Source organism: Oryza sativa, chromosome 3 (genome assembly GCF_034140825.1).
Source record: "Oryza sativa Japonica Group chromosome 3, ASM3414082v1".
Taxonomy (NCBI): domain Eukaryota; kingdom Viridiplantae; phylum Streptophyta; class Magnoliopsida; order Poales; family Poaceae; genus Oryza; species Oryza sativa.
Genome location: NC_089037.1, coordinates 4,183,775 through 4,196,807, shown reverse-complemented (window position 1 = coordinate 4,196,807; position 13,033 = coordinate 4,183,775). Strand labels below are relative to the sequence as shown.

The following is a 13,033-nucleotide window of genomic DNA, read 5'->3' as shown; positions in this document are numbered from 1 at the left end:
ACTATCTACTAACTTAGAGATAGTCTATAGAGAAAAACGAGGCAATGCATGAGAGAGCTATAGATACCAATGTAGACATACTATTAAGGTGGTTTACTATTAATCGAGTCTATTGCTGAGATGTACATGTTTTATAGATAGCACCTTACTTTACCATTGCGGGTACTCTTATAGCGTGGAGCAAAAGGGTTGGTGAACTTATATTCCGGCAAGTTCCCTTTTGTTTTCATTGTTTGCTGTTGAGCTCTAAAAAGGGTATATTTGTCAGAAGTGCAGTGTTCGTCACTGCTCTGTGCATAATACTATAATCACTCCACTAATTTAGTGTTTTTTCTTCATTTGTCCCGTAATAAATTTATTTTTTGCTTCTTCAGTTTGTCCTAAATTAAACGTATTTTTAGTAATCATTTAAGTCGAAGTATATAAAGTGAGAAATAATTGCATTAACATTTAATAAAGTGAGAGTATTCTTTTTTTTCCTGTATAGGTATGCGTGAAATGAGTGAAAATAAATTTATTTTGGGATGGATAGATTACCCTTTTTTTGTCAAAAAGGAAATGTTCTTTTATGATGTAAGTGGTATGACGAGAGAAGAATCGATGCGATTCACCCATACACCATTGCCACCTTCCAAGAAACGTTGCTGCGTGTTACATATTGTTCACGAGGTGAGACTTTCAAAGTGTTCAATTTCTCTCTTTCCCGAAAAAAAAAAGGGTGTTTAAGGGCTCGATGATTCTTCGTTTTGGTAAGCTACTCCTATCACAATTCAAGAGCCCCATGACGCTGGCTTCTTCTTCAACTGTAACCATTCACCTGCAACAACAATTACAATCCAAACTCAACTCGTCCTGCCGTTAATTTTTGTGGCTCAGTTCAGCCAGCGCGATGGATCATTTGGCTAAGCCACTGTACACATGATGTGCGATTTATCAGTGACCTCAAATCATTCATTAGCCAGCAAAGGAGGAGAGCGATATATTATTCGTACCGTCGCATGCACGAACACGACGTGGGCAAAATGGACGGATCGATCATGGAGTTGATGAAAAAAAAAGGGAGAAAGTGATCAGAGGGGGGACTGATTGGAGCGGGTGTCTGTCGGTGCCATCTCGGACAGGCATCAAAATCCAATCCATGTCCACCAGCACTTGTAATAGGAGAAAGTTGTAGCTGGTGTAGTGGACTTGTGGTGTGGTAGAATTTTATTTATTTATTTATAAGATTTAATAAATTATTATTTTAAATTTTTATAGAAATATACTCCTCCTATAGGACGGGAGGAGTATATTTTTGTAAAACTTTGAAACGATAAAAAAAATCTGGTATAATACATGTTGTGTGTTGCACGGTTGCACCAAGCTCGTTTGACCTGACTGTTCTCCAGCCGCGAATGCGAGCCGGCCACCTGAAAAGCCCAGCCCATATGGCAGTAGCTCGTCAGTCTTGAGGCCTTTGGAGTTGAAGCTATAGCCCATGGGCTTGAGAATTTGATTGCTTTTTGTACTACTTGTGACATGAGAGTAGGTGGAATTTTTTGTTTATATATTTATTAATTAAATAAGTTACAGAAATATATATTTGTTTTAAAATACCGGGAAGATGATATTTATTTTTTTAAAAAAAAATCGCTCTCTAGGAGGATGAGAAGAGGCTTAAATGCAAATTTTCCCGTATAACTTGTCAACTTTGTATTTTTTTAATTACAAATATGTCATAGAGAAAATCCCTCGTATACACTTGAAATTTTAGCTGATCCCTTCTATGCCCCTATTTTTTACCCCCAAAATTTGATTTTGATCTCTTTCATGCCCCTCCTGTCAATTGACAGTTAGTTGACCGTCTAATTTCTATAAAAATGACCATTTTACCTTTGGATGAACATAGAAATTTATGAATTACATTATTGAAAATGAAAAAGTTTACTACATGAGACTATTATAGTTATGAGTTTGTTGTGCGATACATTATTTATGACAATTTACTTTTCGATAATGAAATAAAAAATATGTATTTATTTTATTTTAAAAAAAATTAAAAAAAATAAGGAGCATTCATAAAAAGATAGAATTACCAATATGCTCATGATATTTTTTTTAATGAATGTTCTTTATAGAAAAAAATTCATTGTCCTATTAAAAATTCAAATAAAGATTTGAAATTATTACATTTGTTTTATGTCAAATATTTCTGTACTAATTATTTAGTCTTATTAGTTTTATAAAATGCACATATTGTGCACTCAAACAAAATTTTCAATCGTTTTTTAAGCTTATATTCAAACCTAAATCATCAAGGGCATAAAAAACATTTGCAACCAAACAATTCAAATGAAGGAAAATGTAACGGCAATGGCATGGAAGAGATCAAGTTGAAATTTCAGGGGTATAGAAATGATCGAGTAAATTTCAGGGATATGAAAGGGATTGAGGCTGTGTTTGGAACCATGAGTTCCAACCCCTCTCCATCGTATTCCGCGCGCATGTTTTTCAAACTGCTAAACGGTGCATTTTTTGTAAAAAGTTTCTATACGAAAGTTGCTTAAAAAAATCATATTGATCCATCTTTAAAAAAAAATAGTTAATACTTAATTAATTACGCGCTAATGGACTGCTCCGTTGTCCGTGCGCGCTGTGCATGCTAGGTACATATGATTCCGAACACAGCTTGAGTGAGTTTTAAAGGGTACACATGGAATTTACTATGTCATATGAAGTTGGATGAAATCAAATTATAGAGCTCGAGGATTGTAGTTCACAACCTTTTCATTTAAGATTGTTTAAGAATCCAAACATCCGTTAAAAAAAAATCTAAAATCTACTTTCATAAAATCCCATATCTACATTTCAAACGATCTCCAATAGAGATAAACTTCATGTCTTTATCACCTTTTCATTTAAAATTATTTAAAGTGTCGAATAAGCGTTACTAGTTTTTATAGTAATTAAAACCAGCAGAAAGTGTCTATACAAATAAAAAAATACATTTAGGCCCCTTCTCATCCTCTAGAACAACGATTTTTAAAAGACACCCTCGCAAAGAGAACTAGGAGTGTATTTATATAATTTTTAAAAACAAATTTCAAATATATATTTTTTGTATTTTTATAAAAAATAAATATATAAATAAAAATTCATAGTATGTGAATGAAACTATGAGAGTTTGCTTAGGTGACTGTGACATGTGAGTTTTTGCTTAGCGCTGAAGATTCATGACCATGTTTAGAGCCGGAAAAAGGAAATCAGGATTAAAAGCTGGCTGGATACTCTCACGATTACATGATTAGCTACCACTTGTGACAAGGATAAGCTCAGGTCGGTTTATCTGATTATCTCCAAAACCTGCCAAGTTTCCTACTTAGCGTTGCCATCTGTCGTTCATCAAAATTAAAGCGACCTGACTGGAGCATAATTGTGCTCTTAATCAGGCATAAACCTTCATGAATTGAATGTAAACACTTAATCCGATGATGATAAAGCAGTTCGGTGGCCCAAAGCAATCGAATTCAAAGATTCTTTATGAGCTCCTCCTGTACACTTGCCATACTTTTCCATGACCAAATCACCAGGTCGTTTGCCATACGTTGCTTCAGCTCTGCAACTTCATCCAAATCGCTTGGCTCACAAACTCACAATAGACCATGGTTAGGCAGATGCATCATCCGTGCACAGATGAGTCATGCGACACACGTACACTCAAATGACCCTATTTATTCCTTTCCTGCATTAGCAGAAGCTACATTGTAAAAACAATTCATCGTTGATCACAACTAGTATTCGTAGCTCCAAGAACTGAAAGAGCTACCGTATCAGATGGGTGCGTACGCAGCTCTGACGCCGGTTGTTAGCAAGATCTTCTGCAGCAGCTCGCAAGCCGTGCTGATGGTGCGCCGCCGCCCTCCCACGGTGAACGGCGGCGGGTTCGTCGTCACCGACCGTGATCAGAGGGTCGTCTTCAGCGTCGACGGCTGCGGGATCATCGGTGCTAGCGGCCAGCTGATCGTCAGGGACGGTGATGGCACTGCCATCCTCTTCATCCACAAGAAGGTGAAACCAACTCAAGATTAGACTTCACCTGAAATGTTTTCAATCTGAGTAGATGCCATGATGTTCAGAACACTGCATGCTTGATCAACTTTTGATTTTTCAGGGAGGAGTTGTTCAAGTGTTGAGCATTAACAATTGGTGGAAGGGATATCTCATGGACTATGGTGAACCCAGCAAGCTGGTTTTCAGCTTTCAAGATCCTAAGCCGGTGCTCTGCATGAACGGCGATGTCAGGGTCGCTGTTGAGCCAAAGGGAAGAAAGAGGCACTGGGATTATGAGGTGATCGGGTCATTTTCTCAGAGAGCTTGCACTGTCAGGAGCCGAGCAGGCCATGTCGTAGCACAGGTAATGAAACTCTTCGGTCATGGCAATGGAGTTGAAATGAACTTGATCAGGAATGGAATTATATCATATGGTAAAAAATGTTTACAAGCATTTGTTGTATTTTATTTCACTAGATTGGAGTGAAAGGGATGCTGGCTGGTAAGGACTTCTACCATGTGGTGGTGCAGCCAGGTTATGACCAGGCGTTTGTGGTTGGTGTAATTGCCATTCTTGACAACATCCATGGGGAATCGACAAGGTGTTAATAGCAATCATTGGATAAGAATGTATTAACTAGCAAATTTGTTTCAATTGCGTTAGTTCGTTATTAATCATGCTGCTAGATAACTTATTTTAACTTTTTGTTGATACACTAGCAGCACACAATATGTTGTAAATATTGTAAATTGGTTTGGTGAGAAGTTTACTTAATTAAATACAAATAACATCTATGTAACTTAGTTTGCAGACCTTACTGATAGATGAAAACTTCTATTTGTAAAACAAATATCTGTATGAATTCTCCATGTGGAAACACAAAGTTTTCCATACTCTGCTAGAAATAGACCATTCCTAGTTTGCAGAATTCATTTGTGTTCCAAGCAGGTTTACAGTATGGTCCGGCCCAGTTTTTGAAGGCTCAGGCCCAGCATTCCGGCCCATATTTTTGCTGCTGCGTGTACACTCGTGGATGTGTACGCGTGTAATGGTGTGTGCACGTATATTATATTTTAGAGGGCTGCTACAAAACGGGATCCAATTGCAACGGGATAGGCATATTAACTATTCTCTTACACAAGTATCAGGTCCTAGATATCACAGATACCGGATAACAAGTATTACAGGTATCGGGTACCATGCAGCTGGTGCTATAAACAGGTATAGGTACTGTCTTATAGAAGGGTATCTCGTTCCAACGGGATATCGTTGTCTAGGTTTTCTGTATATTTTAATGTAATTGGAAAAAAATGATAATTCGATGTAATCAGAAAGAAGTAGTAATAACACATACTTCATCAAACAAATCTTCATGAAAGGCAAATTTGCTTTTGCTTAACTAGTAACAATGTCCAATGGAGTGAAAAATGCAATAGATCAGTTGCACGGTTAGCCAATTTTGACCACCTCCAGTCTTTCCTCACGAATGATATAAGACCTAGTAGTGTCTTTCGTGGTCAAGACAAACCATCCAAGGCTCGCCGCGCCGGTGAGGTCGGCCCCCCACAAGAAGCCGGTGACGGCGTCGGCGCCGAGCATCTTGTCGGTCGCGGCGAGAAGCAGCAGGGCGAGGTAGGCCGCGGCGAGCGCGAGCGCGGTGCCGATCGTGAAGCTCAGGAAGGGCCTGGACATGTCCACCGGCGGCCGCAGCATGGGGACGTAGAGCGACGAGAACGGCAGCAGGAAGAGGAGCCCCGCGAGGCCGAGCCCGAACGCGGCGCCCGCGGGCGCGCCGGGCAGGCACGCCACCGTCGCGCCGGCGACGGCCGCGCACGCCGCGGAGACCGCCATGGCGAAGCGGATCGCCGACCTGCGCCCCGCGGCGCGGCCGCGGACGATCTCCGCCAACGTCCGCCGCGGGCGCTCGTCCCAGCGTTGTTCCATCGTTTTTCCGTTGTTTGGGTCAACCTCGCAGTCGATTATTCGGCTATGACATATGTATACGTGCGCTACAACTACAAGCCTACAACTTGAAAGTGTGTCCGTATCCTGGTGCGACACGTTACGGAGTGCAAGCCGCAGTCGGATATGTTACGGAGTGCAAGCCGTAGTCGGATAGTCGGATGCGCGATATATACGCGCGCGCGCGGCGACGTACGGCGTCGCGTCGAATCGCGGGAGTCTGCAGGGAGAAACTAAAAACGGCGAGAAGATGGTAAGCAACAATAAAGACGACAACGACGACGACGTCGAAGCTGGCCTCACGGTGGCGGCGGCGGCGGCGAGACGGTCGTCACCGGATCAGCCGTCGCCATGGTGGGATGACGAGGCGATCTGGCTCCGCTGGGAGGAGCTCACCAGCAGCGAGCAGATACGGAAGCTGAGGACCACGGTGACCGTCCTGCTGTGCGTCTCCGTGGTAATTGGGCTCTGCGCGGCGGCGGCGCAGGCGATGTTCGTCCCGGCGACGACGACGGCGCTGTCCAGCGCCGGCGTCGGGGTGCTCTTCTTCCTCGCGCCGTTCTCGCTGTACATGCGCCTGATGCTGCGGCCGTGCCTCGTCGAGGACATGCACAGGGGCACGCTCGCTTGCCTGGTGGCCGCGCCCGTGCTCCTGCACACCGCCGCGGTGGCGTATTTACAGCTGATGGGGCGCGGCCAGGTGGCGTTCGCCGCGTTGGGCGTATGGCTGGTGGACGTGGCCGCCGCGGCGGCGCTCGGCTGGTGCTTCTGGAATGACAGGCGATGAACCTAAGGTAGATTAGGGGAAATCTCTGGGCTCGATTACGCCTTTGCTGCTTAGCATCTGTTATTACGTACGCGGTACATGTTACACCGGCACATCGGAACGTGGTGCGGTTGGTCCAATTGCCGGCGACTAGCCAGGAGTGTGTCCTTGTGGGCTACAAAGAGGTTTTGGGCCTATCTCTGTGATCTCCTCTCTTGGCCCAACATATATTTGGCCCATATGGTAGCTGCCTGACATCAGAAATCCTGAATCCGGAATCATTCCGTTCTCCCTGTCCAATTGTTACAGTTGTATTGCATTCCCACACCGTACACCACCAACATTACCATTACTAAATCCTTGCAGCTTCTCAAAATTTAAATACAGTGCACACGGAGAAAACCTACAGTCTTTCAGCAAACAGTAATAACATACTCGCGTACAGCATACAGTGTCTATCAACAGAGATATTTCACGGCGCTGGGAAGATACTAGAGAAACCTCCCAACATGAGAAGTGATAAACCATCCATATTTTGTCAAACTGTTTACATGCTCAATTTGCTCATGTACGTCTGACATGCTCGTATTTACACGCTCTAATCCTATTCTGCTATTCAAGCCTAAGACAAATAATAACATGCTTCAAATCCACAATCATTTTTTACCCACGAGCCAACTCACTGATCCGGATTAATTTACCGGCATCGCTTGATCAGCACGTAGCTCGACGAGTACAGACAAACGCAAGCAAAACCGAGTCATTCCCGCTGCACACCATCGGCCGCCGCCGCCGCCGCGGCGCCGTCAGACCTCCTCCGGCCGGCTCGCCTCTTGCTGCTGCCGTCGCCGTTGGCGGCGACGTCGTCGGGCGGCGCGACGTAGACGAAGGTGCCGACGAGGCAGTCGTCGTCGAGGGCGAGGAGCGGCTCGAGCGCCTCGACGACGGCGGACATGTGGGGGCGGGACTTGGGGTTGAGGCTGACGCAGCGGTGCGCCAGCGCGGCGGCCTTCTGCGCCGCCTTGGCCGGGTACTGGCCGGCGAGGTTGCGGTCCATGACGCGGCCCAGCCGCCGCGCGTCGGTCAGGTACGGCCGGGCCCACTCCACCAGGTTCTGCTCCCGCGCCGGCCGGCTCTTGTCCACCGACTTCCTCCCCGACAGCAGCTCCAGCAGCACCACGCCGAAGCCGTACACGTCGCTCTTCGCCGTCAGATGCCCTAAAAATAATTTGATAACAAGACCATAATTATATTGCTTTTAATCTACTGACAAACCATCGATCAGATTGTCGGAGTAAAACTTAGGGTGCGTTCGTTCTAGGGGATGGATTGGGTGAGAAAGGGACATCGTATTCTATGCGCACGCTTCCTAAACTACTAAACGGTGTATTTTTTGTAAAAATTTTTTATAGGAAAGTTGCTTTAAAAAATCATATTAATCCATTTTTAAAATTTAAAATAATTAATAATCAATTAATCATACGCTAATAGCTCACCTCGTTTTACGTATCTTCCCAATCTTCTCTATCCCCCTCTCCTCAAACTCACCCTTACTCCATATATTTCAAAATTTTTTTTAGAAAAAGAGAAATGTGACAGATTTAGTATTACAAATCTGAATAGGATATATCACATTTTATATTATATTGTTTATTTAGGATGGGGTAAAAGGTTGCAGTTTTTTCTGCTGTCAAACCTGTCATGATGTACTCTGGTGCAGCGTATCCCTGTGTGCCCATGACACGTGTCGAGACATGCGTCTCGTCATCCTCTGGCCCGTCCTTCGCTAGCCCGAAATCTGAGAGCTTGGCTTTGAAGTCCTACGGACAATTCAGCAACGAAAACAAAATTAAGATTGCTACAGAATTGTACTTGTGTAAGAAAACCTTTCTGCTGCAACTGCAGGATTCAGTTGATGGAGAAATAATAGCGTAACCAAAGCAAATGCACTAGCAGTAGTGCTAGCCTGCTAGGGATTATTGTTCAGAGGGAAATATCACCATGCACCCAACTCCAACAACTCTGTTTATCACGCGCGTAATAATTTAGTTTAAACTGATGAATCACTCCATGTTTTACCTTTTTTTTTCAGTTTTTTTTCTCCACGGAGAAATAGTCATACCACCCTGCTCTTTCTTTGGGTGTGTTTAGTTCACGCTAAAATTAGAAGTTTGACCGTGTTTAGTTTACCCCCAACTACCCTAAACCTTCAACTTTCCATCACATCACATTATATCAAAAATTTTCCTACACACATAAATTTTCAACTTTTTTTTTTAATTCCCAACTTTCCTCAAACTTTCAACTTTTTTCAGGAACTAAACACGGCCTTTGGTTGAAATTAAAACGATATGACGGAAAAGTTAAAAGTTTGTGTGTGTAGAAAACTTTTGATGTAATAAAAAATTGGAAGTTTGAAGAAAAAATTTAGAACTAAATTCGCGGCCTTTGTCACGTTAACGCATTGATGACAAAACGGGAGCGCTGCTATAGTTGAAACTGAAAGTCTGAAACCTGACCAATTCTTAGTTCAGTATACATAGGCGATCGAGTAGTAGTCAAGATTTGTTGTTTAGTACTTGGCATTTGGCATCACGACAGTTTCATACTGGAAACTAATTAAGAACGTACAAGCAACCAAACCATGCATGCATGATGCATGTATTCTGACTATTATCTAAAAGAATATAACTTTTCTGACTACTAATAACCTTATTAGAGATCAAATGACAAGCAGGTCAATCTTTTGGGGAAGTAGGTGAAGAACACATATACGATGCCACGATGGTAACGTAATTAAGGTCAAGGACGTACCGAGTCTAGCAAGATGTTGGAGGTCTTGAAGTCTCGGTAGATGACCGGCTTCTCGGCTTCATGGAGAAAGGCCAACCCTTTCGCGGCACCTATGGCGATCTTCAACCGTGTTGACCATGGCAACGACGCTGCGTACTCTGCACATTTGGTGTGTAAGTACGATATGTAATCAGATAAGACGATTAAGTTGAACTAATAATAGTATGCACATATGGAGCTTGAATTAAGAAGAGAAATGTACATTTTGGTCAGCATGCATCTGCATGTCCATGACAGTAGACTGACTACATGAAACTAATGACATCGGATTTACTTAAAAAAAACTTTGCTGAAACGTTGCTATCTCTTAATTAATTTGCAACAGTTTAATCACTGTACTCCCTCACACGTGATTTTTCAGTTTTCAGGGCTACCTTGCTTCATTAATAAAACATGAAGCATATTGTGCTACTATGTCTCTTAAACCAGTAGTAATTGATAGATCGAGGTGACTAGATCATGTGGTTACCGATAACACAAGCCACGAATTTTGACTTGTGAGGTTGATCCAAATCACATATTAGGGGTTGTCTACTACTTTGACGCAAGTACTAATGTGAAAAAACCATAGTAGACAACGAGTGGTGAAGGTGTCCTACCCCTACCATACTCATGATTATACATCAAATCTGCGCTGTTTCCTCTTCACTATGCAGAGGCAAATTGACAATGAAGACATGACAGTAGGACTGTACAAGAGACAGACAAAGAGGAGAACAAAAGCAAGTTGCAGGTGTGAATTATATCAAAGTGGTTAAGAGAAAATGACTCCATACAGAGAGTGAGATATGATGTAACGCAAAAATGGACGTCACAACAAAGGTCTAAAAAGGCAGTTTGAACCATCAGGAAAAACTGGAGAAACATATTGAAGGGTGTAGAGCAAGAAAAGCTACTCGATCAATCGAGCTTAGCCGCGCCACCAATTTGCAGAAAAGTTTATGCCAGCGAGTTGGTAAAATCGCGCCGTCCATTTCAACCGATGTTCAGCCTAGAGATTCTGTCGAATCCTTTTTAGCTTAATGATGCAGCGAGGAAAAAGCAGAGTGATAGCAATGTTTTACGAATATCTCTTTCTTGTTGCCTGCAAGATTGTCACTCTGCTATAATATATACTTATACCGTTGATATATATGTAAATCGTTTCAATTCTCTCTAATCTCAGTTACGCTTTTATTCTTAATTACTTCTGCTAATTTGTCAGAAAACAACTGAGGCTTGCACCAAATTTCTTGTATATTCAGAGTAGCAGAAAGCTAGCATAATATAGGAAACAATAACAAAATATTAGTATTTTTTTTCAAGCTTACTTTTGAAGAGATGCTTCTCCAAGCTGCCCCTCGTCATGAACTCGTAAACGAGAAGTCTGTGTTCATCCTCGTAGCAGTAGCCGATCAGTTTGACGAGGTGAGGATGCCTCAGTTGCCCCAGAAAGATGACTTCAGTCTGCATAATCATCGGGCCATGTATGCATTTGCAGACTTGTCAGTCAAGTCCAGACATTTTTTTTTCTCATTTGATTGCTTTTAACTGGGAGAAAAATAAAATAAGGAAGCATTTCAGCTAAGCAAGCAGCACTGTTCTATTGAATTATTGTTCCATGGTATCTACTATCTAGCAGCAAACTTCTGAAACTTTCTCGAATGGAGTTCAGTATGTGTAACACGTCAACCAAGAAAACTTCTACTTCTAAGAAAAGACTAGTGATTTGGAATATTGAGAAAAAGAATAGTAAAAATAATCGAGCAGGTACGTATTCATAAACTAATACAGTATTACAATACCAATTAACCATTTTAATATAAGAAAAGACTAGTGGTTTGGAATATTGAGAAAAAATATAGTAGAAAGAATAGAGCAGGTACGTACTCATAAACAAATACAGTATCACAATACTAATTAACCTTTTTTAAGGAATACTAATTAACCATTTTAAACAAAAAAAAGCAATAGATACTGCAAAATAAAGTTCAGCTCGGTTGCATACACCGATCAATTTAACCCAAAAGTTTAATTAAGCTAATAAAGAAAAACAAGTAATTACATATTCTAATATCCTCTCATGCGGGCCTCATCAAGCCTATAGGATAGAATAAAAGTGGATGCAATTTTAATTTAATTACGCACCAGCTGGCAAGATTTGAATTCGAGACCTTTGGCTCTATTTCCATGTTGAAACTTAAGCTAGTGAGGAAATACAAGCAATTTATTTTATATTTCAACAGAAAACCAAGTTTTCTTTTCTTATAGAAAATATGTAATCATTTTCTGAATTCTTTCCCCTGACATTTCAGAATATATACTTTAATTTGTACCCACCGTAGCAAGGCCAAGTTAATAATGCTAATTACGCTGGGTATATACTTTCCTGAACTTATGTAACATGTACATATAGGTTAATTAATTAATTTTATCTGAAGTCCTATCATGGTTTAAATTCCCAGCTAATTAACTCAAACCTTATTACTAGAACAGCTCAACTAACTTTGAACAAGTAAGCAAGTCTCATCAACTAGAGGTACTAGATAGCAGCAATAATCTCATGCCGTCATGCGTATAGCAGGTAAAGAACCACACTATTCATCAAACTGATCATTATGATCAGTTTCGTACTTTTTGCAAAGTGGTGTTCTGTATTAATTTAGTTACCAACAATAACCGCCTAATTGGAGTGTCAAGGCATGCCAGCTAGTAATAATGTGAGGTCACGTACAGGTGCAACCGTGCAAGTAATGAACTGAGCCGATGGAGCTAGCAAGCAGTGGAGTAGTTTATAATTAAATTTTAGCGAGGCGTAATTAAGCAGCTACTAGTGATTAAGTGTCGTACTTACCAGCCACTCGTTGTGTCCCTGTGTGCCCTCGAGGTCGAGGAGCTTGACGGCGACGGGCTGCGCGCGGAGGCCGGGCTTGAGCTTGTCGTCGACGTAGCCCTTGTAGACAGGGCCGAAGCCGCCCTCGCCGATGAAGTTGGTCATGGAGAAGTCCCTGGTGACGGCGCGGAGCTCGGCGATGGTGAAGACGTGGAGGTTCGACCCGGCCAGCGACAGCGACAGGTCCTCCGGCGACACCATCCCTCCGAACGACAGGTCGGAGAACGACAGCCGGCTCTGCAGCTTCCGCTGCTTCTGGCTCGCCGCCGCCGCCACCTTCTTCTTCGCCTTCTTCCCGCCGCCGCCGCCTTTCTTCCTCTTGCCGCCGCCGTCGTGGTGCGAGGTGAAGCACCCGAACAGCGAGCTCCACGCCTGCTTCGCCATGGCGTTCTTCGTGTCGTGCGTGTGTGGTTGGGTTACCCGGCCGCGCCCGCTGCTTTGGCCGGATAGAAGTGTATATAAATACGGGTTGGTGCCCACCGGCCGCCGGTGTTAACGACGACGGCTTCTTGCATTGCTTAATTGTGTGCCGCTGGGTTATTATTAATCG

General features: G+C 42.7%; 2 protein-coding genes across 2 annotated transcripts; one reads left to right on the top strand and one right to left on the bottom strand.

The window, feature by feature from the left end:
- The first annotated feature begins 3,609 nt into the window (after positions 1-3,609).
- Positions 3,610-4,876, top strand: LOC4331823 (protein LURP-one-related 6). The gene is made up of 3 exons (XM_015775391.3): positions 3,610-4,047; positions 4,151-4,393; positions 4,507-4,876. Exons 1-3 carry the CDS (start codon positions 3,814-3,816, stop codon positions 4,636-4,638), a joined length of 609 nt encoding a protein of 202 aa, XP_015630877.1. The 5' UTR covers positions 3,610-3,813; the 3' UTR covers positions 4,639-4,876.
- Positions 4,877-7,169: 2,293 nt separating this feature from the next.
- Positions 7,170-12,915, bottom strand: LOC4331822 (serine/threonine-protein kinase RIPK). The gene is made up of 5 exons (XM_015775390.3): positions 12,445-12,915; positions 10,922-11,057; positions 9,573-9,709; positions 8,455-8,578; positions 7,170-7,976 (listed from the first exon to the last, which is right to left on the bottom strand). The coding sequence occupies exons 1-5, from the start codon at positions 12,865-12,867 to the stop codon at positions 7,519-7,521; spliced, it is 1,278 nt and encodes a 425-aa protein (XP_015630876.1). The 5' UTR covers positions 12,868-12,915; the 3' UTR covers positions 7,170-7,518.
- Between the last annotated feature and the right edge of the window lie 118 nt (positions 12,916-13,033).

Coding starts and splice junctions, on each gene's coding strand:
- LOC4331823 (XM_015775391.3), top strand. CDS start 3,814: ATGGGTGCGTACGCAGCTCTGACGCCGGTTGTTAGCAAGATCTTCTGC. Junction 4,048..4,150: donor TCCTCTTCATCCACAAGAAG/GTGAAACCAACT, acceptor TTGATTTTTCAG/GGAGGAGTTGTTCAAGTGTT. Junction 4,394..4,506: donor CAGGCCATGTCGTAGCACAG/GTAATGAAACTC, acceptor TTATTTCACTAG/ATTGGAGTGAAAGGGATGCT.
- LOC4331822 (XM_015775390.3), bottom strand. CDS start 12,867: ATGGCGAAGCAGGCGTGGAGCTCGCTGTTCGGGTGCTTCACCTCGCAC. Junction 11,058..12,444: donor AGGGACACAACGAGTGGCTG/GTAAGTACGACA, acceptor ATGATTATGCAG/ACTGAAGTCATCTTTCTGGG. Junction 7,977..8,454: donor ACCAGAGTACATCATGACAG/GTTTGACAGCAG, acceptor AATTATTTTTAG/GGCATCTGACGGCGAAGAGC.